The sequence below is a fragment of the Canis lupus genome, chromosome 1, assembly GCF_003254725.2.
Source record: "Canis lupus dingo isolate Sandy chromosome 1, ASM325472v2, whole genome shotgun sequence".
NCBI classification, from domain to species: Eukaryota; Metazoa; Chordata; class Mammalia; order Carnivora; family Canidae; genus Canis; species Canis lupus.
The window spans coordinates 85624352-85649230 of record NC_064243.1 but is presented as its reverse complement, the minus strand read 5'-3'; the positions used below and the strand labels follow the sequence as shown (position 1 = coordinate 85649230).

General features: G+C 39.7%; 1 protein-coding gene and 1 long non-coding RNA gene across 2 annotated transcripts in view; one reads left to right on the top strand and one right to left on the bottom strand.

Annotated features, from left to right (window-relative positions):
• The window catches only part of GDA (guanine deaminase), a 79383-nt gene extending 64070 nt beyond the window's left edge, over nt 1-15313 (top strand). Inside the window, exons 11-14 of the mRNA XM_025423311.3 lie at nt 6310-6456; nt 9607-9737; nt 10146-10173; nt 11275-15313. Of these exons, the coding sequence (XP_025279096.1) occupies nt 6310-6456; nt 9607-9737; nt 10146-10173; nt 11275-11345 (377 nt within the window). The 3' untranslated portion in view covers nt 11346-15313. The remainder of the gene's footprint in view (nt 1-6309; nt 6457-9606; nt 9738-10145; nt 10174-11274) is intronic.
• Nucleotides 15314-17475: 2162 nt separating this feature from the next.
• LOC112644723 (uncharacterized) lies at nt 17476-24559 on the bottom strand. Its single transcript, XR_003126687.2, has 2 exons — nt 24379-24559; nt 17476-17679 (listed from the first exon to the last, which is right to left on the bottom strand). It is a non-coding gene; the product is annotated as an uncharacterized LOC112644723 (long non-coding RNA).
• Between the last annotated feature and the right edge of the window lie 320 nt (nt 24560-24879).

The window sequence follows — 24879 nt, the reverse complement described above, 5'->3', positions numbered from 1 at the left end:
CAAACTGTGGCGTATTTATACAGTGGAGTGCCACTTAACATTCAAGAAAGTAGGAGCCATTGATACATGTGAAACAAAGGTAAATTGAAAAATATTTTGTTAATTGAAAAAAGCCAGGCACAAAAGAGTACATGCTATATGTCTCCATATGCATGAAACCTAGGGACCAGTAGAGCTAGCATTATGTTGATAGAAATCAGAAAGTGGTTGCCAAGGGTGGGGTATGGGGGCAGGGAAGGAAAATGCCATGAGAGAGCTTATTGGAGGGATGGAAATGTTTAATATCTTTCTGGAGGTAGTTAAATGACTGTGTACAATTGTTAGCATTGGTCAAACTGGGTACCTGAGTTCTGTGCATTTTATGTTATCTCAATTATATATCAATTTAAAAATAACAAGCCATGTAGGAACCTATGAGGAGTAGAACGATTGCAGAAAATTAAATCAGTGATGTGGAAAACATGGTTGATCAAAGACCAAAGGGGTGTTTGAGAATGATCTACATGGAGCATAGAAAGCATAACACTAACACAGGGGGTTTTCCTGACCCACGATTCAGAATAAATGGAATAGAATTTTTGAAGAATAAATCTTTTCTGAGCTTAAGAAAGAACTGCATCATATTCAAAGAGAACTTACTCTGCCTAGGCTAAGTCATAACTGAACACATTGTGGCAAAATATTGGAATTGCAAAGAAAAAGCGAAAAAAGCCCTAAAACATTGAGGCAGGGAAAAAAATGTCAGTTATCAATAAAGCAATTAAAAACCAGTTTGGTTTCAGATATTTTTGCTGGCATGAAAAATACCAAGAACAAGAAAGAGTTTGGAGCCAAATAGTTGTTACTTAAGAATATTATATTGGACGAGATTTCTCCCTCATGTGTGAAGGCAACAAAATTCTCAGATGTACAAAGTTTTGGAAAATATTCTCCCCATGAATTCTTGGAAAAAATTACTTGAAAATCTACAGCATTCAACGAGTTTTGAGACAAAAACAACCAAGGTCTGGGGAAGTGATGGTAAATAGTCTATCAGGGAAAGCTAAGTCTATTTTAGCTAAGCTAAGCTAAAATAGAAATAAGATTTTAAAAAATGTAAAAGTTTAAAAAAAGAAAGCAAAATCAAAAATTTATCTTAAGAGGGAGTATGTACAATGTTAGAAGTAACATTTTAAAAAATTATCAGGCTGTAAACCTTAAACTGCTCTCAAAAAATAAAGTCAATAAACAACAACTACAGACATATAAAAAAATTAAAATGGCAATATCAATCAAGAAGGGCTTCCCTCAGGTTGGAAGAGGTTCCCAGGACCTGAGTACCTGATAGTTATTTTTGAAATCAAGTGCCAGGTCCTTGAGTTTGAGTGTTATATATTCCTTATACCATTTGAACATCTTCAATCTTTGATCATAAATTTTAAAAATAATACATACTCTCCAAGAAAAAACATTCCAGATATTAAAATTCTTCTATTTTCTGATTTTGTTAACAGAAACTGAGAAATTGTGGTTTATGTGTAAGGTTGAGAGGATGAAGATGTATTTGGCAAGTGGGAGCAAAATTATAAGTGTATAAAATTTCTCATCTCAGAATCATGAGACATAGTAAAAAACAGTAATCTGAAGGGAAAAAAAATGGAACAAGTTTACATCAACAAGACCTATGAATTCGTTAAAACAAACGACATATACATGGAGCCAGAATCCCACTCTTTTCCCCCAAAGATTTATCCATTTATTTCAGAGAAAGAGAAAGAGAGAGAATGCGTGCATGCATGTACGTGTGAGTATGGGGGAGGGAGAGAGGGAGAGAATCTCAAGCAGACTTCCTGCTGAGTGTGGAGCCCCACTCAGGGCTCGATACCTGACCCTGAAATCATGACCTGAGCCAAACCAAGAGTCAAATGCTCAACCGATTGAGCCACCTAGGTACCCCCAGAATTCCACTTTCCAACAACTGTTTCCCATCCATCTTACTTGTTCCATTACTGCCAAAGTAACAGTTCTTTGATCAGTCTACAGACTCTAAGCCACTGATTCCATGCTTTCTCAAATTCATTGTTCCACTCTTGATTAACCCATCTTAAATGCCAGAGTTCGTTGCCATAATCATTCCCTTGGAAACTTCCTTGCTTCTCCTGTCCTTGCTTTCTTTGTACTCACTTTGTATTCACTCAAAAGCCCAGCCTTCTTGGTTATCCCAACTATTCCCCTTCTCAGTGTCTACAGCTGAGCAGCTAGAAATTGCTGGGAAAAAAAATTCTCCAGTGGGCTTTCATTTTAAATTTTGTTCTCAAATCCCAGATGGCCCTCAGCACTACACAAATAGACAATTAGGTTGCTCTAATAAGCATGTGTCCCCATATTCCAAGGCAGCCTTTTCTTATTTTTCCTAAAATTTCTACCCTGAGGAGTGTTCTGTTTCTGCATTGTACTGACCCAACCTGTGACTCCTTAATATCTCCTGAGTCCAGCCCCTTTTCCCAGACAGCCACCACCACCTGATGCAGGTTGCCATGGTTTCTTGCCTGCTCCTGCACTAGCCTCCTAATTGGTTTCATATTCATCTTGGGCCTTTTGAATCCTTCCCTTTTCATTTTTTTTTTGAATCCTTCCCTTTTCAAAAGAATTACAACAAAAATCAGACCATTTCACACCCCCTCCTGCTTATACCCTTCAATGCGGTTTTGAATACGCAACCCTCATTCCCAGGCACACAAAGCTCTGCACAGTTAGAGGCCCATCCACCTCCTAGCCTTGTGTCCCACCACTCCCTCTTTCCTACACTGGTTATTTTTCAACCCGCCCTAGGAGTCACACTCCTTTCTACCAAAAGACCTTTGTGTATTCTGTTCCTCTGCCTGGAATGCCCTTTATGACACTCTTTACATGGCTGACCTCTTCTCATTCCTTAGTTTAAATGTCATTACCTTAAAGAAGGCTTCTCCCTGTAGAAATGGGCTTTCCACGTCCATTTTCTCTGCCATTAGCTGAATACAATCTAGAGTTAACATCTGTTTGTGTGTGTGTCTCTTTTCTTTCCCCTTCACTAGATAGTTGGCCCACATGGAGCCGGTAACTTTTATTTATGAGCCTTAAATAGATGAAGCACATAGAAGATGCTCAATAAATAAATGACTGTTGATGAATGAATGAATAAATGAATATGAAATGAATACACACATATCCAATCATGTCGTTTTACGTGTCCATTGCTCTTTGACTCAAGTTTTTACTTTCATATGGTTTCTTTAGAGTCTTTTTTTTTTTTTTTTTTTTTTTATGATAGTCACAGAGAGAGAGAGAGAGAGAGGCAGAGACACAGGCAGAGGGAGAAGCAGGCTCCATGCACCGGGAGCCTGATGTGGGATTCGATCCCGGGTCTCCAGGATCGTGCCCTGGGCCAAAGGCAGGCGCCAAACCGCTGCGCCACCCAGGGATCCCTAGAGTCTTCTTGTAATTAACAGTGTCCTTATTGTTGACTCTGGCAAGAAGTGATGGTGGTGTTCTTCATCATGGTAGTAGCCGGGCATGGGGGACCAGGAATGCATTTTCTGCAAAATTCATTCTTTTTGGTCCCTCTACATACCCCATCTAGTTTCCATCTCTTGGTCCTTATTCCTCTGCACTTATGTTATTTAATTGGATTTTCTCAGCAGCTGTTAAGATAGGTGATGTAATTTCTATTTTCTGAGAAACCTGAGGTTCAGAGTTACTAAGTAACTGACAAAAGGTCAACAAAGCAATAAAGTTCCAGATCCACAGTTCAAAACCAGGTCAGTAAAATGTGAAGCTCATTATTTCTCTTTCCATCCATCACAATGTCTCTTGTGATATGATAAAGTGAGGATTATACCTGCATTAAATGTGCTGCAGAGGGAGGAGGAAGCCATTGAATTCACTGGATAGCACAGGGATCAGGAAGTTACTCTCCATGGAAATTTCTGGAACAAAAGCTTGACTCCTCCTGACTAAATACCACACTCTGTGTGATCCAGGGTTCTTCAATTCATCTGCCCAGTATTGTTCCTATTGTTATTTTATTAACATAACCAAAGAGTATAAGAAGATAAGCAACATAATAAGACCAGTCTCAAAATTATCTCAATAAATTGCATTGCATTGTTTTCTAATCTGTCCTTATTCTTTCTATATTGATGATTTTGATTAGATATTGAAGAAAAGACTTCTTCCTGCCATATTTCATAAAACTTGTTTTTATAACTGCAAATATTTAAGTCTTCCATGTTAATACCATCCTAACAGCATTGCTTTTGCTTTTGTTTCCTTCCAGTCTTTGTCCTCGTACAGCTGAAACCTTGAACAATGTAGGGGTGAGGGACGATGACCCCTGCATAGTCAAAAATCCATATATAACTTTGACTCTCCCCAAACTTAATTATTAACACTCTACTGTTGACTGGAAGCCTTACCCAAAATATAAATAGTGAATTAGTTCATGTTTTGTATGTTATATGTATTATATATTGTCTTCTTACAATAAAGTAAGCTAAAGAATAGAAATTGTTACTGAGAAAATCATAAGGAGAACACCTGGTATGGCTCCTTCAGTTAAGTGTCCAACTTTTGATTTTTGGCTCAGGCCATGAGCATAGGGTCCTGAGCTCAGCAGGGAGTCTGCTTCTCCCTCTGCCTTTTCCCTCCATACACACTCTCAAATAAATAAATAATCCTAAAAAACCATAAAGAAGAGAAAATGCCTTTATAATACTATGCTGTATTTATTTTAAAAATCTGCATATAAATAGATGGACCCTCACAGTTCAAACACATTGTTCAAAGGTCAAATATATTTTGAGATATGTATTCAGTCTTCACATGTTTCCATATCCTATAGTGATAGCATTTTTGTTCTGCCTTTACATCTTAACATTTTCATTGTTCTAGCAATAAAGAATTAGTAGACAACATATTTCAAAATTTAATGTAAATTATTCCCAAATCTTATTTGTTTACTTAGTTTAAGCTATGGCAGAATTAAAGTTTAATGGATTGTTACTAAAATGGATTAATAACTTTTAAAAAAAGTTTTATTTTAATTCCAGTTAAATACAGTGTTACATTAGTTTCAGGTGTACAATACAGCAATTCAACATTTCCAGAGATCACCCTGTGCTCATCATGACAAGTACCCCCCTTAATCCCCATCACCTATTTCACACATTCCCCTACCCACCTCCCCTTTTGTAACCATCAGTTTTTTCTCTATAGTTGTCTGTTTCTTGGTTTGTCTTTCTCTCTCTTATTTTTCCCTCTGTTTGTTTTGTTTCTTAAATTCCACACAAGTGAAATCATGTGGTATTTGTCTTTTTCTATGTGACTTATTCTGCTTATATTATACTCTTTAGCTCCATCCATATCATTGAAATGGTAAGATTTCATTCTTTTTTCATGGCTGATTAATATTTCATTACATATATATTTGTATATATATTTATATATATCACATCTTTATTCATCAAAATGGACTAATAACTTAAATAGATATAATAAGACTTATCAAGGAAGTGGGTGATCCTCTGACAGTACTCTTGAGATAAAAGAAAAAAAATTTCTATACAGGGGTATCTAAGGACATAGAAGACAGTTGAACATAGAAGTGAACTGCAATCGAGGGATTATTACTTAATAGGCTATTGCTTTTAATCTTTGAAGTGCAGGTAGACATTGAGAATTATATATATCTACCTAGAAATGCAGAAAGAATCCTGGAAATATAAAGTATATTTTATTAGTTATAGATGTATTTTTCCTATAATAAAACATATTAATTTACTTGACACTTATTATGCAACCTCATTTAGTAACTTTGGCATGTATACTTGTCAAACATAGTATTTCAATTTAATTATGATTAGGGAATTTTTAAAAAACAAAATCACTAAAAATCAGGGGTGCCTGGGTAGTTAAGCGTCTTATTCTTGGTTTTAGCTCAGGTCATGATCTTGGGGCCGTGAGATCAAGCCCTGCCTTGGGTTCCATGCTCAGTTCAGTGTTTGCTTAAGATTTTCTCCCTCTTCCTTCTCCTTCTGCCCCTCCACCTATTCATGCTCTAAAAAAAAAAAAAAAAAGAATAAATGAATGAATAAATAAATATCAAATAAATAAATAGTTGCCGGTTTTAAATTCTTTTCATTGTTAGTCTGTGTCTATTCTATGTTTAGATAAAGATCTTTTCTTTGAAGTATACTACAGACTGAATATTGGTCACTAAAAACAAAAGCCCAACCTCATCTGCCTAATATTCCATTTATCTCATAAGTTTTGGCTTTATTTTGTCTGCCATAGATGTGGCTGGTGGTTATTCATCTTCCATGCTTGATGCAATCAGAAGAGCAGTGATGGTTTCCAATATCCTCTTAATTAATAAGATAAATGAGAAGAGTCTCACCCTCAAAGAGGTCTTCCGACTAGCTACTCTTGGAGGCAGCCAAGGTAATGGCCATTATTTTATTTGTCTCTCAAACAGTATTTATCCGTGCCAAACTGTGTCCTCGGAAGCCATATGAAGACACTCAAGAGTAGCATCAGCAGGCATCTCATATTCATGGCTGTTGCATCTCATTTAACACACTCCAAAATTAATGAGTAATGTTCAGACATGTGGTAGAGGTATCATTTCTCCAGCAAGTCCCCTGGCTTTGGCAGAAGACATGTTCGACACACAATGATATTAATTGCTTTAATGGATATTTGCAATGGTCATATGTACATGAGTTCTCTAAAATAATAAATTCTTTTCCACTGAGTCAAGTAACACTCTCTATTGGCCTGATGATGATGGCATAATATTATTAGTAATAGTAAAAATAATAGCCAAGGCTTACTGAACTCTTACCAGGTAAGAGGCACTATGTATCATGCTTTCTGTGTTCTTACTCCATCCTTACAACCACTGCCACTAATTCTATCTTACCAGCGAGGTACCGGAGTGAGGTGGACCCAACTGTCAAGCTATGGAGTACCATGGTTGGAATCCAGAAAATCTGATGCCTGAATGCTGGTTCCTAAGCTTACAACTGTGTTATCTTCCCACTGTGAATCCCAGCTCAAATGATGGATTTTGTTGATGTATTTAAGGATACTAATTACCCAAAGCTATTTAAAAGGAAAAAGATGTAAAAGGATAGTTGGTTAATATGTAAACACTCTTCCTCAGGTTTTTCTGGTTCTCACCTGTATAATCATTTTTTTTTAATGGAAAAAAATAGAGATTGGTCATTGTATTACTTTCAGTCACTTCAGTGTTTTGGGGAATCTGGATGTATGATGGTGAAAATAGCATAATACCTCAGGGAGCTAGTGAGAAATGAAAACATTCAAGTAGAGACAGATGTAGAGAGAGAGATTTCTGAGCTACCCTGGGTCTCAGAAATGGAGGATGATAGAGGCTGAGAGTATCCTCTGAAGAGAAACCTTCTGGCTCTTTGAATGTTCTGGGCTGTGATGAATGCCATACAAAACATTTCAAGGAAAACCAGCCAAGGTCATGCTCTTTGCATTTTCCTGCATCTTATGATGATGTCATTTTCTAAAGTTCCAACTATTCAGTCACCCCTGTTTTAAATAAGTGTGGCACTCCCGTGTTTGTGCATCTGAGTTTGTGTCGATGCCCTACACCTGATCTTCCTGGTGCAAACGGATTGTACTTAAGTGCCTTTTTAATTCTAGGCTGTCTGTGAGATGCTTCATCAGAATCCTGTATGTCATCAAGCTGGCATGGGGTGCTTACCAAATCATTTTTATCTTGCTGTGTAGCTTTTAAATCCATTTTCTGGGCCTCTGAGCTTACTGTGATGAGATTTCTTCTCCTTAGCCTGTGCCTCTGTGAGACTACAAGTGGAATGAGATGAATGGATTGCTGTTTAAATTGTGGCATCTCCCCAGCTTATCACACAGCCTTTCCATTTATTCTCAAGATCAAGATGAGCCTAAATCACCTTCACAGGACATCTGCTCCAAAGGCAGCAAAACTGCATTTCCTGAAATGCATCTGAATCGCTCACCAGCCCTGCTGGGCCTCTTTGCAATAATCTTAATTTAAACAATTTACAAATTTGTGAGAGTGATGGTGTCCTTTTTTTTTTTTTTTTTTTTTTGATTAGCACATGCCTGACTTTCCAGATTCTAATGATTAGCTCAGTTAGTGTATATATATATATATATATATATCCCATCAAACTCTGGCAAATTAACATGGTTATCTAGCCTGTTAAACACACAACAATTTTATGTTGAAAGCAGTCATTAAAAACTCATATTTTGTTATGCTTCATTGTCAAAGGCAAAATGAAGTATAATTGGCAAAGGAGGAGAGAATTTCCAGTGATTTTCTATTACATTTGGTCTTCCCACACAATTAGTAGGAGTCACCTAACTGCCTTTAACATTTTCTAATTACTTTTGCACCCTTGTCTTCCTTTAAGAATTCTTTAACTAAAAAATCTTGTTATTTTCTGAGAATAAAAGAGTTGCCCTTTTAACAATCTTTTAAGAACAAGTAAGATTTCTTAATCAGTGCTTGGAGAATTGCCAAAAGGCTGATGGATATCCATACAGAGATATATAACGTACCAGATATTGTCTAATGGAGATACCTGATCCAGTATTTTCACATCAGACTATATCTTGATGGTGACGGAATTCAACCAAGACATGTAAAAATGCAGATGCACTCCAGCTGGCCTTCCTTTTATGCATGCTTCCATTGGTAGCTCAGTGTACACTTAGATCATAGGCTTTAAGGAGCTTTAGATTTAATGCTTTTATTGACTAGGAAAGCCAACAACTCCCATCTTCTGAAACTAAATCATAAAAATGACATATGTTCTTCCTTGACGTCCAATATTCATGGGACATGAATTCTTGCTATGAGATGGATCAAGTCAATAGATAGTATTGACCTATCCTATTTTAGAAAACCATTCTTCTCTGGCAACCAATAAGTCTGAGGTTACAGAGAAATTGGTCTGCTTTCTAAAGCATTGGCACTCTTGAGTTACAAGGATCTATTTACTTTCAGAAGTGAATTTTCTCCATTTGGAGGATTTAAACTAAGGAACTTATGATGGATATGCCTGCATTGGCAAATATGCAAAAGGATACTTATTTCTTATTTATTCGAGGTTCATTTCACTGCCAAGAAAATAGATCCTGTCAGCTGTTTCATAGAACAAAAAGGGCAAGGAAAAGAGTTGGCGTGTTGGGGGAAGAACAGGAGGGAAAAAGAAGAAAGATATTATGTCTATCGTCACGTTTTTTAGAGGGATGAATGGAAATCTTAGACCAGCTGGACTGTGAAGTGCGCTGATAGAGCTGAAATAGACAGACGTGGCATCTGAATTATAGATCATGGTGATGAGGGGACCTGTTTTTATTCTCAGATTTTGCTTTCTCTGTGCTTATTCTGCTTTCTGTGTGTCAACGTTTTAGGATCTCTTAGAATGAGAGAGTTTCTCTGCTTCACATTAAGATACTAATTTTTTCTAGTGATATGTTAACTGACTCTGTCCTTCTAAATGAGGACATTTTCACCATCTGATGACTCAAAATACTGACTGTTTATTCCTTTATTCCACCCTATAGCCCTGGGGCTGGATAAAGAGATTGGAAACTTTGAAGTGGGCAAGGAATTTGATGCCCTCCTGATCAACCCAAAAGCATCTGACTCTCCCATTGACTTGTTTTCTGGGGATTTGGTTGGTGAAACCTCTGAAGTAAGTGAAATAAATTTCATCAAAAGTCATCTTTTTCATGAAGTAGTCACATTATCTCTCCTGGAGGAAATAAAAAACAAAACCAGAAATGGAACCATTTAAAGGGATGCAGGAGGATCTTAAAAGGGAAGCTAGAGCCTTTTCAAATTATTATAATTTGTCAATATAATGTTAAGAATAATGGTAGTGACAAAAACTTATACTTTGAACATATTTGTATATTTGAATGTATTTGACTACAAGAAGCCCATTTCTTTTTTTTTCTTTTTTCTTTTTTCTTTTTTATTTTTTTCCCATTTCTTTTTCATTAATGGAAGTAGATTGTGCCATTGAGAAATAAATTTATAAGTCTGCTCTTCTAAATGCACACAATATATCTTTTTCTTATTACTTTATTTTGCATTTTAGGCTGTAATCCAGAAGTTCCTCTACCTAGGTAAGTGGATATATGTCTCTGTACTAAAGAAAACCTTTCCTTGTCTCTTTCTTGCGTACGGCTTCCTGTATGTATGGCATCAGAAGTTAAACTCTATGTGTGACCATTTTATTTGATTTATTATTTTATTTTAACATTCCTCAGCATTAAGCCCATTTATGGCACACTATTTAAAGGCAATATTTGAAATGCCCAGGCTCCTTTGGAAGATAAATCCAAAGCTGAGGAATGGCAGGCCCAGGGGAAGAAGCCATCATGTCCCTTCCTCCTCCGTTCACTCTGTACCCCCCACCCCAGACTGCCCTACCATGTTGTATTTGTGATAAGTTTGTGATGGAGTCTCTGCATCCATATTTGGTGTGGTTTTTTAAAAAACATGTACTTACATTTGGTTCTGTTCACTGAGAGAGAGAAATAAATGGTACTGAAGATTTTACTTTGCCTCCCACTTGGTCCAGGGAGCTCTGAGTCCTGGGTGAACTAGAGATGGGAGAGATGCAGGTGCCATTTCCAGAGCCCCTTCCTGCAGGCCCTCCATCTTCCCATGCTGAGTATGATTCTGGGATGTAAAGATGAGTGTTTCCTTTATAGTCGGGGCTGGTGATGCAAACCACTCCCAACTGAAAGGGCAGCCCATGGAAAGTCAACTCAACTTTCTGTGATTTCTGCTTTTGGTGCAGAATTCAGACCCTGATATTCCAATTCAATGCAGCACCCTTCTTGGTCATGTCCCCTTGTTCAGATTATAAAACAGTCTGAGAGAAAAGAGGCAGCCTTTTGTATTTTCCCTCTCAGAAGTGGTATTTATTTTTAAATCCTTTCTAGTGGCAATTAAAATATTAACTTATATAGGGGCGCCCGGGTGGCTTAGTCAGTTGGATGTGGGAACTCTTCATTTCAGCTCAAGTCATGATCTTAGGGTCATGGGATGGAGTCCCCACAGGGCTCCATGCTCAGCAGGGAGTCTGATTCTTTCTCTCTCTCCCTCTGCCCCTCCTTTCAGTCACACTCTCTTTCTCTCTCTCTAATGAATACATAAATCTTTTTAAAAAATACTGACATAGAAACATTTTATGAATGATTCCTTCATTTTTCTTTCAGGAGATGACCGAAATATTGAGGAGGTTTATGTGGGTGGAAAGCAGGTGGTCCCCTTCTCAAGCTCAGTGTAAGATCCTTGGCCTCTACCGGTTCTCCTGGGATCATGTGGTTCTGCATCTCTCTTGTGCCCAGGCAGAGTTAGGAAGTCAAAAAATAGTATCTTGTTCTTGGGATGACTATCTCTTTCTGTGTCTAGTTAAAATATTCACTTGACAAATCGTTTGAAGGAAGTTGCGCTAATCCTCAACTCTCTGGTTGGGAGGATTCGAAATGTCTCCCTTTTGAGCTGTTCAGATTGACTTTAAGCTCAAACATAAGGGAATGTTATTCCTGGTGGTGTTCTTATTATGAGATTTAAGTAAAATCGATTTCATATTTGGAAATGTGGAGAGCAAAGATATTCCTATATGGCTAGATATTTTGAGCTAATCAGTGTGACAATCAGAAAATGGAAAATGAAACCGTGGATATATTTTTATGAGGGAGAAGAAGTTAGACTATGAACAAACATTGGAAAATTACTTCAGATTATATTTGAAAATTATATACTGAGCATATTAATTTTAGGAGAGAACTTGTTGAATTTTAAAACGTGTTTCTAGATTGACCTTGTGTTCTGGAAATTTGCACTTAATGGAATTTGCATTTCAGAGATTTGTTATTGTTGTGCTTTGCCTTCTTTGGGGATGAAATGTCAGAAATTGAATGCCACATGCTTTCTTAATATAGTTCCGTGCTTCAAAGTGTTTGACAGAGGTTGGGTGTTAAAGATTTAAAGTCTCTTAGGAATATTATTCATATAACTACATGGCACAAATAGTGGTATTTTTGTGTATTTCAAAATCACCTTAATGTATAACTATGCGATGCTATTATTGCTTCAGTGTTATTTGAAAAGAAACAAATTCCATACTCCACTGTTGTGTAGACTGGAGTCTTCATGAACTGGGGCCAGTGCTGGGCAGCAAAGAGCTGTCAATACTAAAAGGAAGGGCTTCATTGAAATGATGTGTTCTCCCCAAGCATTATGTCATGATTGCTGGAAATTACATACTCTGATACCATTCTGGTAGAACTTTAAAATGAGGGACAAATTCAATTAAAAATATGAAAAATCTTTAAACCCTGTTTACTGAAAGTACTGTATTTTTCAATTTATCCTGTTGTTCTTTTAATTCCCAATAATTTTCAGGCCATTAGGATTTTAGGAAAATGAAAACTATGTACATGTCCCACTTAATGTTTATATGAATGGGACTTAATCTCTCAACTAGGCATCTAGGAACATTAAACAAAGCAAAGAGTATTTTTATGCCTCCTAATATAGTGTACATTCCCATCACCCACAATTAAAAGCAAATTGACTTCTTGATAAACCCTGAAGAAGTATTGATGTGAGTTTCTCATTTAATTCCATTAATACTTTAAACTGACATGGAAAAGGAATAAATCTTCTTAATATATCATAACACTGATACCTAGGGGTTAAGTGTGACTCCTTATAATTTACCTTAAAGAACTTTATGTGATATAATAGAGTTAACTCCATATTGACAGAACAAAATTCCCCCACTTGTACTAGAAATTTTATCCTCACAGAAGTTATGCTGAATCAGCAGTAATTTGCCCACATTTTTTTGTTTTTCCTGGTGGAAACACTTTTAGATTTGATTGTGTATACACACCACCCAATGACAGAACAGATTTTTGGTCTTATTTTTATTTTTTTAAAGACTTTTCTTATTTGAATATAGTTGATACCCAATTTGGGCTTATTGAAAACACACAAGCAAACAGAGTTTGTGTTGTGGGATATAAAGTAACTCCGTAAATTTAGTTTCCAGTGTCCCATTCCTCTATTTCCAGAATTCCCACTTTCTGAGCTATGTCAGAAAATGCTCCACTAGTCCCCTCGCCCCTACCCCCCACCCCATTCTCTGTAGTGCTGGTGAGTGTCTCCTGCTCTGTCCCCTGATCCCTGCTAAAGGAACATGGTTACCTGATGTCTAACCCACATGCGTGGGCTTAAGAATTTGGAGAAGATGTGCAAGATCCCCTAATAGGCAGCAGCTATATGCCCAGCCTTTGCAAGTTCCTATGCCTTTATCTTCCTTAAGCATGTACATTTTGATGATGAGCATCAGTGTTCATTTGGATGAAGGTTTCACATGCAGTGTATATAAACAAGCACGGCAGCAGCAGCAGGAAGAGTGACCATCTACAACCAGTCTGTCAAGCATTACATTTATCCCTGGGAGTATGTTAAGACCTGAGTATCTTTCCTAGTAAAAATAGAATGTGTTGACATGTTTACGTGTAGTTCAATCTCCCTGCATCTCTTATAACTTGTGTTTGGTTTCATCAAGGGCAGTGTTTCTGAGTGTTACATTTGCTTTTTTCAGTATGACTGGCATTGGCCGTACATGTGGCTAGATGCTCTACACTTGGAAATGTTGGCTTTGCCTACTGTGGCTTGACTTTCTGAATCGTGGCAAGGTGGTATTTCAAGCCCAACTCTATTTGTCACTTTATGTCCGAATATTTTGCTCTCTGACAGGAAAGAAAGAATTAAGACTTCTTATCAGGCTCCTGACCTCGCCTTGCACTATTTTCCTCTGCTCTCATGGTATTTTTAATGGAATACTCTTTAGTGGGTAAAAATGGATTTAATAGTGCTGACAGTCATACATTTAAAAGATATTTTCTACCACAGAACACAAAAACAGGCTAATCGGCTAAGGTGAATTTAATTTCCAAAAGGGAATGAAACATGGGATTAGGACCTGAGAGGTTGTCCTGGTCATTGTAACCTGAGGTTGAGACTGCTCCCTTCATCGGCTCCTTTTCAGATTTAATTGTCAAAGGTTCTGGAATCCAAGGGAATATTTTAGAACTAGCTCCCTTCAAGCCAGGAGGAGGTCTCTCTAAGCTACTATTGTGAGCATTGAACCCGACTGAATCTCTTTTTCACTTCCCTGAGAAGTGGCTGGAAAGTGGTTGGAAACATTCCTGTTATGCTTAGCTGATTTTGGACTGTGCCCTTGAACATCCCTGTTGGCAACCACAACTGAGATGTCAGAGAGGTGACATAATGGATGTGAGATCCAGCAATGTATTTTGAATCTTCACTCCCTTCCAGACTCTTCCTATTTTTAATTTTTTCACCTCAGAACTAGACATATGGAAAGCTTTCAAGGCAAGCTGGAAGGCACATTATATCGATTCTACCTTGTGCTATACATGGAAGATATCCAGAACTGGATGCTTCTGTAGCCTAGTGGACATCTTTACATTGTTGTCCATTTTTTTAAGTTGATAATATTGTTGGGCACATTCACATGTCTAAAAGGAGCATTCTGAGTTTTTAAAAGGTAGGCTAAGAAATGTATCATGGCAGTGTCTTGAAATAATTTTCAAATTACATGGATTGTTATGAGCTTCTGAGATTTTTTTTTAAAGGCTCAGAAGAGATATTTGCAATTTCAGAACAATCTAGCCCCTTTAGGTATGATTTTGGACCCTAGCCCTTTTCAGTGTCTCTAAAGAATAAGTGTGGAAAGAATTGCACTGATGAACAGATGCTATCAGAAAGCCCTCACATTGGACCCCCTGTGTTTTCTTGCTCAGCCTCTCCCATTCCCTCCCACAGCCCCAGGGGTGAGAGAGATCTAAGAGCTGAGGGGTTAGTTTGTATCTCTCATCCAAATTTACTGAAATGCAAAAGTTGAACAGGCCAGTAATGGAACTCAGTGCAAATTCCAAGACGGATTTCAGAGTCCATGCAGAGCAAGTGACTTGAACAGATGTCATGTGGCATTGACTTACCTATTCATTTCCTATTCAAAAGCCTGTCAGAAAGCATTCTGTATCAAAAACCACCTTACATTGTATGTTAAACTCCTGATAGCTGCTCTTAAGAATATGTATGTGTGTATTCATGGGGACATTTTTACTCAATATTTGTATGATTTGCTTATTGTTCATGTGCTGAGTGAGCTCCTTTGTGCTTCAGACAAAAATAAATGAGATTTTGTGTTTACATCTTTGTTGTTGTGAGTTCTATCACTCTGACAGAAGGGAGATTAATCATACAATGTTTTTCTCCTTTTAACATGAATTTTTAAAAATAGAATAGAATATTTAGCTATGGGCCAACATGTATCTTCCCTTTTGTGATAGACAATATACATGACTTAAAATTAAGCTATAATGCCAGCCCTTTAGAATAGGATTGCTATTGCTTTTGATTTCAGCATAGTTAAATTTCATATTTTCTAAAGTCACAATCCAGAGTAATAAATGCACTTAAACATCAAGAATCAGTTCACACATGCATATATATGTACATGTGGATTTAAAACAAAAGTCTCATAAAATAATACTTTCCCTATCTGTGATGCCCTGGGCTATTTTCTGTCTCTTGCTCTATTCTATTCCTTTCTGTTCTGTGCTATTTAAGGTTTTTTTATGCGGGTAGTTATTTCCCAAATTGGTTTCTTGAACCCAGTGGGTTGTCACCTGCAGTGAAGAAGCAGGGTATCCAGTGTCTTTTGAGCTGTGCACTGTAAGTCTCCATGACTGCATTCTGTGATCTGGGCATGACCTAAGTACCTGCCTTAGAGTAATGAGGATGACTAAATGGAATAATACATAGCCAGCACTTAGGAGAGCATGTGGGACAAAGTGAGTGCTCACCATCTGGTAGTTTTTTTTTGTGGTTTTTTTTTTTTTTTTTAATGAATACAGACTGAACAGAAATAAAAATAATTTAAGCTGTATTTTTATCAGTTTATTTTTTAGAATCTAAATCCAGTGATTTAGGATCTCTCTGTGCATAAAAATATTCTGGAAGGATTAAATCTGATTTTTTTCAGCACTATTATGTTCATTTTTTATTTATAACATGAAGCATGAGAAAGTAGTAGAAGATTTGGTCTATAAATTCACCCTCAAATGTTCTGAGCAACCCACTATGCATCTTTTTTCCTTCCTGAAGAACAACTTAATCAAAATACCCAGAAGAGAACTCTCAGGTGCCTAATCTAGTAATAATGTGTGCCTAATTTGTAACTGTGGGTACAGAGTTCTGTAATAGTTAATTAACAGACATGTGCAAATTATTGCATGGTACTAAATTAGGCATTTAAATAAAATAAGGTGTAGATGCAAAAATTCTTGCCAGTGGCAAAATAGGACCTGTAGTAGGATGTTTTAAGACTCCATGCTGAGGCCACTCAGTTAAAGGAACGGGATCCATAAGTATTGTCACCAGTTGGAGCAGGCTTTGGGTTCTGGGGTGTTAATTCTATTTTAAAATGAGACTAGAGGGAAAATTTTTTTTTTAATTAAATGGGTTAAGGGAAATATTCTCTGTTCTTTAAAGGGATAAACATTATTTTAGAGTATAATTAATTTTTTTCACAAATCAAATTCATCCCCTTTTACCATCAAGCCTGCCTACACCATCATTGTAAAATTACATTAGATTTGTCATACTTGGGGATCCCTGGGTGGCTCAGCGGTTTAGCGCCTGCCTTTGGCCCAGAACGCGATCCTGGAGTTCTGGGATCGAGTCCCATGTTGGGCTCCCGGCATGGAGCCTGCTTCTCCCTCCTCCTGTGTCTCTGCCTCTCTCTGTCCCTCTCTGTCTCTCATGAATAAATAAATAAATAAATCTTTAAAAAAAAAGATTTGTCATACTTTTTGTGTTTTCCATGCTTCTATATTGATTGAGTCTATATTTTGGGGTAGGAAGAGAGCTAGGTTGCTAAAAAAAGCATGGGAAAAACTTTAGTGAGAAATTTTTCCGTAGTAACTCAGAACAAAATGAAACATTTTTACCTAAACATAAGAGGTGATAAAGAAAATATGAATAGTTGACATGGAATTTTGCAGGCTCCTTGAGCCCTCCTCAATTGCCTGGACTCTTCCCACCCCTATAGGGAATTAAACAAATGTTTTTTCCCCATCTGTAGAAAGAGAGTTCAAAGTCATAGCAGAAAAATCTAACACACAAGAAATAAAATCCCTAGAAAGATTATCATTCAGTCTGATGACAAAGGTTCTCATATTCGCTTGAAAACTGAAACTTGTAGCTTCACTGTGAAATTAAATCCCGTCCTAATCTTGGACGGCCTCCAAATCAGACTTTTGTTTTACTTGTCAAACAAAGCCACAACACATACGTGAATAGTCCAAGGATGAGTTGTAGTTTTTTAATTGATAAATTTGCTTCCTGGAGCATTTGAGAGACTTTAAGCAGCTTTGCTGGGGTTTTGTGTTTTGTTTTGTTTTCTTTTGTTTTGTTTTCCTGCAAGAGTTGATTCCTTTGCCATCTGAGCTTGAGAACAAATCCAGGGATGGCTTTATGCTTGGAAAGCACTTTGAAAATCTCCATTGAAGCACCTAAACCAAATTGATAGGTAAGGAAATAAGAGGCTTTTGTTATTTCAAAGGAGAATTTAAGAGGTTCAGGAAAGGCAGTGCCCACACCTCTTTCAATTCATGAACAGTATGCTCCTGGCAGAACTGTGAAGATGAATCAGCCTTGGCCAATTACATATTCTGGATTAATTTATATAAGTACCACCAACCCTTCAGCATCATAAACCTGCCCTGGCACCATGCAGTGGCGTGCTCTGCACCCAGTCAAACCAAATGGCGATGACTCAGGTGTATGGTGTAAAAGAGAAGCTGTGGCATTTAGGGCATTTGTGATTGTTGTGTTAAGCTCAGTGATAGATTTTTTTTTTTTTTAATGTCCAGGACAATTGCCCTCTTTTGCAAGTAGGTTCTTTATTTCAACATATAGGGGAGAAAACCTACTATGTAGAACGTGTACAAAATCTTCATGTTCCTTGTAAAATTACTGCCCAGATAAAATGAGAAAGAAGTCAACATAAATGCGCAAAGAGTCTTCATTAAATATTGTTTGCAGTACTGTGGACCATTTAACATGGCAGGACTGCTCCTAACAGAAATTGCACTTAATCAGTCAGATTGCCCTGAAATGTACATAGCCTTTCATGTGTGGATAAAACTGAATACTTAAGATGAATGAATTTGCTTCTTGTACAAAAAAAAAAAAAAAAAAAAAGGTAGAACTCCGTCCCTGCAGGAAGTAGAAATAACAGCCTCTTAAGTAATGTTTAATTTGCTGATCATGAAGTTGGTAAGTTTTAGACCATATTCACTCAAGTGATATTTTAGTAAATGCACACCAGATACCAGGCACACGGCCCAGTTTTGAGGGTTCAAAACAATGTTTATCTCTTTGAAGAACTCAATCTGGGACAGTTGGTGAGAGGAATATGTACAGAAGCCAATATATTAAGATCATGACGGATGTGTGGAGTGCTTAGAGGGGCAAACTAGTGTGTATTGGGTATATGGTCAGCAGAGAAATCAAGGGGCATAGTCTGTGGTGGAGGTATCACTGAGGAAGTGATATCCAAGCTGTGAAGAATAGGAACTGGGATCCCTGGGTGGCGCAGCAGTTTGGCGCGTGCCTTTGGCCTAGGGCGCGATCCTGGAGACCCAGGATCGATTCCCACGTTGGGCTCCCGGTGCATGGAGCCTGCTTCTCTCTGCCTGTGTCTCTGCCTCTCTTTCTCTCTCTGTGACTATCATAAATAAATAAAAAAAAAATTAAAAAAAAAAAAAGAATAGGAACTAATTTTTCATGTGAAGATTCTCAAAAGGGTATTCCAGAAGGAGCATCCAGCATGACCAATAGTAGTCATCATAAAGAACTTGACCTTTAGGGGGACCTGGTGGCTCAGCGGTTGAGCATCTGTCTTTGGCTCAGGGTGTGATCCCGGGATCCTGGGATAGAGTCCTGCATAGGGCTCCCCACAGGGAACCTGCTTCTCCCTCTGCCTGTGTCTCTGCCTCTCTCTCTCTGTGGCTCTCATGAATAAATAAATAAAATTAAAAAAAAAAAAAAACTTGACCTCTAAAAGAAGTAAGATAAGGTTGAGGTGGGCTAATCCAGTGACCATAAAGGTCACAGAAAGGTGTTGATTCAAAAGGAAGGTTCAGGCCCTTCTTCTAGAGACAGTGATTTGGTGGATCTGGACCAGGATGTTGGTGAGGGCAGGAATCCGGTGTAGCAAGGAAGGCCATCGCTGTGAAGACAAGGACCAGGTGGGATCAGAGGCATGAAAAGTGAAGAGAGAAGACATGTCACCCATTGAGTCCAGTAGTATGATCTTCATGTGCAACAAAGGTCCTTTACCAGTTCATTAGGCAAATATGTTATGAGCACACAGTGCACAGAGATGCCGGAGCCACGTTCCTGCCATAGGGAGAGACCTGAGAGGGTGAGTCCTGCCTATCAAAATCCAGAGGCCTTTTCCTGACTCTGGGACTAGAGACGGAGGAGCTCCTGTGCTCCCAGAGGCAACTGGAGACCCCCAGGGCTGCTGCAGCTCCACTGCTCTGCCATTCTGTGGGCTACCTCAGTATCCTCTGGTGGCTGAAACTAAAATCCCTCTAATCCCCCCCCTCCCCGCCCCACTGTGGCTGAATTCTTTAGAAACAGGTTATAAACCTTCTTCTTAAAAAAAGGAATGAGTGATAAGAAACTATCACTTCACCAGGAATTTGGCTGCCTCCACACCCCATGTGGCCTGAACCTGGCACCCTCTAGGACCCCAGACCAGCCTCCACTCATGGTTCCCTAGTTTCCTCCAATAAATGTACGAGGGGTAGAGGTGTAGAATCCCAGGTGGGATAACTGGGAGAGTCAGATGCTGTTCGAAGAAGTAAATGGTGGTGAGTTTAGCCAAAACACGAATCTGTTCCCTCTGCAGAGACAACCACACTTCTTTGAGTTCATGGGGTAGGGAAAAATTGTGGGACAACCTTGGGAGCCATGAGCTAAGAGATGGTCCAGGTACAAGACAGAAGTAGCCTGACTCACCAGGTCACCAGTGGAGCAGAGTCTCCTCGGTCCAGAAATACACAATTGAAGGTGGAACCCTGGTCCCACTGAAAATTCACGAATTGTTAAAACACTGCCATTCTGATACTGAAATCCAGGGCTGTTGGTTAATACCTTTGTTGAGGGCTTTCAGGGCTCTGCCCTTACCCGCCTGGACTAACCAAACAAAACCCAGGTTGGGAGCTTCCAGGGGAGGGACATCCCTGTGACCTTTGTAGGCAGGATCAGGCTTCCCTGCTGCTAAAGAAATCTTGAGCTCAGGAGAATGAGCCTCACCCAAGGGGTGTGGGTATAGGAATCTCTACCACAGCGTGCCCTGTCATCATGCCCTGACCCTCTTGTGGGCAGAGCATGGGTAATGGCATGACACTGCTTTGACCTCCCAGGCTTCCTGCAGTGCTTGGTCAGCTCAAGAGTTCTCAGAGCTCATGGCTGGTCTCCTCTGGCTGCAATCAGCGTTTTCCACTTGTGCAAACTCAGTGGACAAAGAATACCACGTTCTGTTTTTACAGTAAGCAGACTCAACTTACAGAGTTTAGTAGGACCTGATCTCCAGCCCACTGATGGCCTCTCCTGGGTGGGTGGGGCGGGGGAGCGGGGAGGCGGGCTGGCTGCTGCTTGTGGTCAGTTGTGGCCTACGAGATACTGGCAACCAGAGACAGAGCAGCAGTTCCTTGGGAGTCATGCAGGGCCTGACAAAGGCCACGTGACATCTCCCCAGCCAGTCTAGGGCACTGCTCAGTGCCTGGTGGCTGTGCAGGAATGCTTGAGCCAGGCCCGTGTCCTTGGGTCTCTCTGGGAGATCCTGGTATGAGCTGCCCTGATTGTCATTCTAGGAAAGAACCAAGGCACTTTAGGAGAGAAAAGAGCCAGTAAATGATTCTCTGCTCTGTTTGAAGAATCCTGACAAGTCCATGAGAGGCTGCTGGAGCCCTAGAGTCATCTGCGGAGGAGGCTAGTCCTCTGAATCACACACGCTGAGTTTGGCAGTAAATATCCCAACAGGTTAGCATCTTCATTTGAGGATAGGGCGGACCTTGTCCAAAAAGAACAGAACAGCATGTCCCCTCAGCTTCCATTTCATGCAGTGCCCATCGTTTGACTTCAAGGACAGACATTAACACCACTTGAAAATGCATCAACATCCTGTCACTCCCTAGTGACCGATGCCAACAATATCTCTCACAAGCATCTCAGAAGAATGTAGAACAACTTCTGAGGAGAATTATGGATGCTCTGGCTGAAAACAGTCATTTTCAGGGCAGCCCGGAACTGCTTTCCGGAGTAGGGAAGCTCTGAGAAGGGGCACTGCAGGAACTTAAGAGACAGAAACAGATGCTTGAGGAGGAAGCAAGGGGTAAATGATGAGAAACTGTCGAATACCCAAAACAGCACTCAAGATTAGGCAAGTGTGCCTGTTCTTTCCAGAAAACTCTACACGACCCGGCAGTAGACAGAAAGTGGAGGTCACCTGGTCTGCGAATCTGAAGTTGATGTGAAGAAACTCATGGATGCTGTTTGGTCAAAAGGCTTGAAAGAGAAAAACTAGGACATATTGAAGAATTACCTGAAGAAAGCCAACGGAATAGAGAGCAGAGAGATCAGTCAGCAGCCTGCTCCAGCATGTTTACAGGGTAAACATTCACAGCTCAGAAGTGAGATTCAAGAGCTTCCGCCAAAACTTGAAATACAGCCTGAACTACCTCAAGAGTGGAACGCATCTTGGCAGAACACCGAAGGATGAGGGAGTAGCCAACGGGAGAGGAGAAACTTTGCACGTTGTGCGAGAACATGGATGGCCGCCTCCGGAAGTGCGCCCCCTACTGGCAGATAGGGCAGGCGCCTTGGAGAAAGGATCGGAAAGAACCATGACTGGCCGTCAAAGATGGACTGTCCATCCCGAGGAAAAGGAGCACAAGACGGTTGGGGGGCAGCTCTGTCGACTGAGGAAAGCTCAATGAGCTGAGCAAAGAAAATGGTCACAAAAGACAAGACCCGGCCGAAGCCGAGTTTGGAGTCCAGCTCTTTCCCTCCTGGCTCCCAGCTGCTCCACATCGGCCAGTCCACAGGCCCCAGGGTCAGACAATCTCCTGGATCATCAGGCCCCCGAGAAAGGAAGAGAGCTAAGCAGGGAGCGCCAGGGATCTGTGTCACCTGCAGGTTTCATTCAGGTGTGTAGCAGGTGACCTCAAACATCTACAGTCACGTGCCTGTGATTTCTATCCTCAGGAATAATTTTGCTTCATCTCTTTTTTGGTTTGACTGCTGTTGTTTGATTGACGTTACATTTGTTCTTACTGCCAAGGGCAGTGGCTTTCAAATATAGATGGTTTTAGGAGTACCTGGGTGGCTCAGTTGGTTGGTGTCTGACTCGTGATTTCATCTTGGGTCATGATCTTGGGGTCATGGGGTCGGCCAACGCATAGGGCCTGCTTGGGATTCTCCCTCTTGCTCTACCCCTGCCCCCCTCAGCTTGCATTCTCTCTTTCTCCCCCCCTTTCTTTCGCTCAAAAAAATCCAACACCACCACCACCGCCAAAACCAAATATAGATTTTTCTAGATGGTTTTAATATCATTCTTATGAATACATTATTTCCACTTCAATTCTGTCTCCTCTAAAACAGTAGAATTACTTTATTTTGACTAAAACAAAAAGTCAACCATACTAACCCACAATTGAGAGAGGTTTGACATGACTGGGATGAAGATGTTTAAAAACAATAAAGATAATCTCTCTATGCTGTGAGTTTTTATCAGAAACCTAAAAAGTTACTTAATTTTTATAGCAATAAGTTTTTTTAATAAAAGATTTATTTATTTATTTATTCATGATAGACATAGAGAAAGAGAGAGAGAGGCAGAGTCACAGACAGAGGGAGAAGCAGGCTCCATGCCGGGAGCCCGATGCGGGACTCGATCCCAGGTCTCCAGGATCACGCCGTGGGCCAAAGGCAGGTGCTGAACTGCTGAGCCACCCAGGGATCCCCTATAGCAATAAGTTTTAAAAACAATGTCAAAAAAATTCTCAACCACGTTCCCAGCTAAATTTAGGGATATTTTTATTGGTTTGATCCTAAATTCACGTTATTTTAGAGGAGTTGACATTTTGCAAATATGTGTTACTTTTGTAATGTTTCTTAGCCCTAATCATTCTGTTTATGATATTCTTTGCTGTCTAAACATCTTGAGTTTTATGCAGTGAAGAAAGGTTGCATTTATGGGAAAAAATTGCCAGTAGGTAGCCATTGTTGAACTGTCCATTCTAAAAGGGAACAGTCATTTTCTCTAAAGAGGATGCTGTACTAGGACACCCCAACTCCACCATCACAGATGATTGACCAGGTATTTGTACTTGACAACCTAGGCCAATCCAATGATGTTTTCCTCGAATTAGGATTCAAGCGCCAAATAAACCCACTGCTTTTACTGTTTACTGCAGGATCCTTAAGGACACTTGTATTCAGAGGTCAAGTGTCTGTTTCCATTTGGGTGTGGCTCTTAGGAGCCATGGGAAGGCCAGCTGAGTAAGCAGATGCAACCTGCAGAGAGAAGTAGGACCACAGGCCAGGCCTGTGCTGAGAAACAGAGAAGAACCCGTGTTCCCAGAGAAGGAGAGAAGCTGTGTTGGACCTTTTATGGTTTTGTTCCCTCAATTAAGACTCTCAAGGGGTTCAGTCCATTAAGCATCTGCCTTGGGCTCCGGTCATGATCCTGGGATCCTAGGATTGAGCCCCATGTAGGGCTCCCTGCTCAGTGGGGAGCCTGCTTCTTCCTCTGCCTCTGCTTGCTGCTCCCTTGCTCATGCTCTCTCTCTGTCTCAAGTAAATAAATAAAATCTTAAAAAAAAAAAAGACTCCTGATAGCTCTATGTGTGCTTCCTTGTTGAGGATCCCATAAGATTTATTGTATTAAATCCTCTATAGCCTTCTTTTTTTCTTTTTGTAATCATATAACTCTTATTTAAAGATCTACCTGGGGGCACCTGGCTGGCTCAGGGATCGAACATCTGCCTTCGGCTCAGGTCATGATCCCGGGGTCCTGGGATTGAGTCCTGCACCGGGCTCCCCATAGGGAGCCTGCTTCTCCTTCTGCCCATGTCTCCGCCTCTGTGTCTCTCACGAATAAATAAATAAAATCTTTTTTAAAAATAAAGACTTACCTGCTATTAAAATGGAAGGTTGTTATTCCTTCTCGGGCAGCTATTCCCCTGGCAAACAGGCAGCTGGATTTGAGCGGGACAAGGGTTAAGGTCTAGGCAGGGAGAGGCAGGAGGCCTCTGTCTAGGATCTGAGGGGGGGGGGAGGGGGGCGTGTCAGGTATGCAGATGCGAAGACAAAGGAAAAAATTAGAAAGAACCAGGCCACCCTGACCCAACTGCTAGGGTTAAAGTGTTTTTCTAATAATTACATTGTGACCACAGGAAAAAAAAATTGACTAGGCCTCAAAGGAGAGGTTAACCATTAAAAGATGTTGTTGTGAATCCTTATTCAACAAAATAACATATAACAATATATAACAATATATAGGAATAACAATTCATAGGAATTGTAAGGCCACAGGTTTCCCAGCCAATTCTAAATAAAAAAGTGCTAATGATAAACCCTCATTGGCAACTGGGAGGGCCCCTTTCTCACCCCTGAGAGTGTTCGCTGTATCCTTG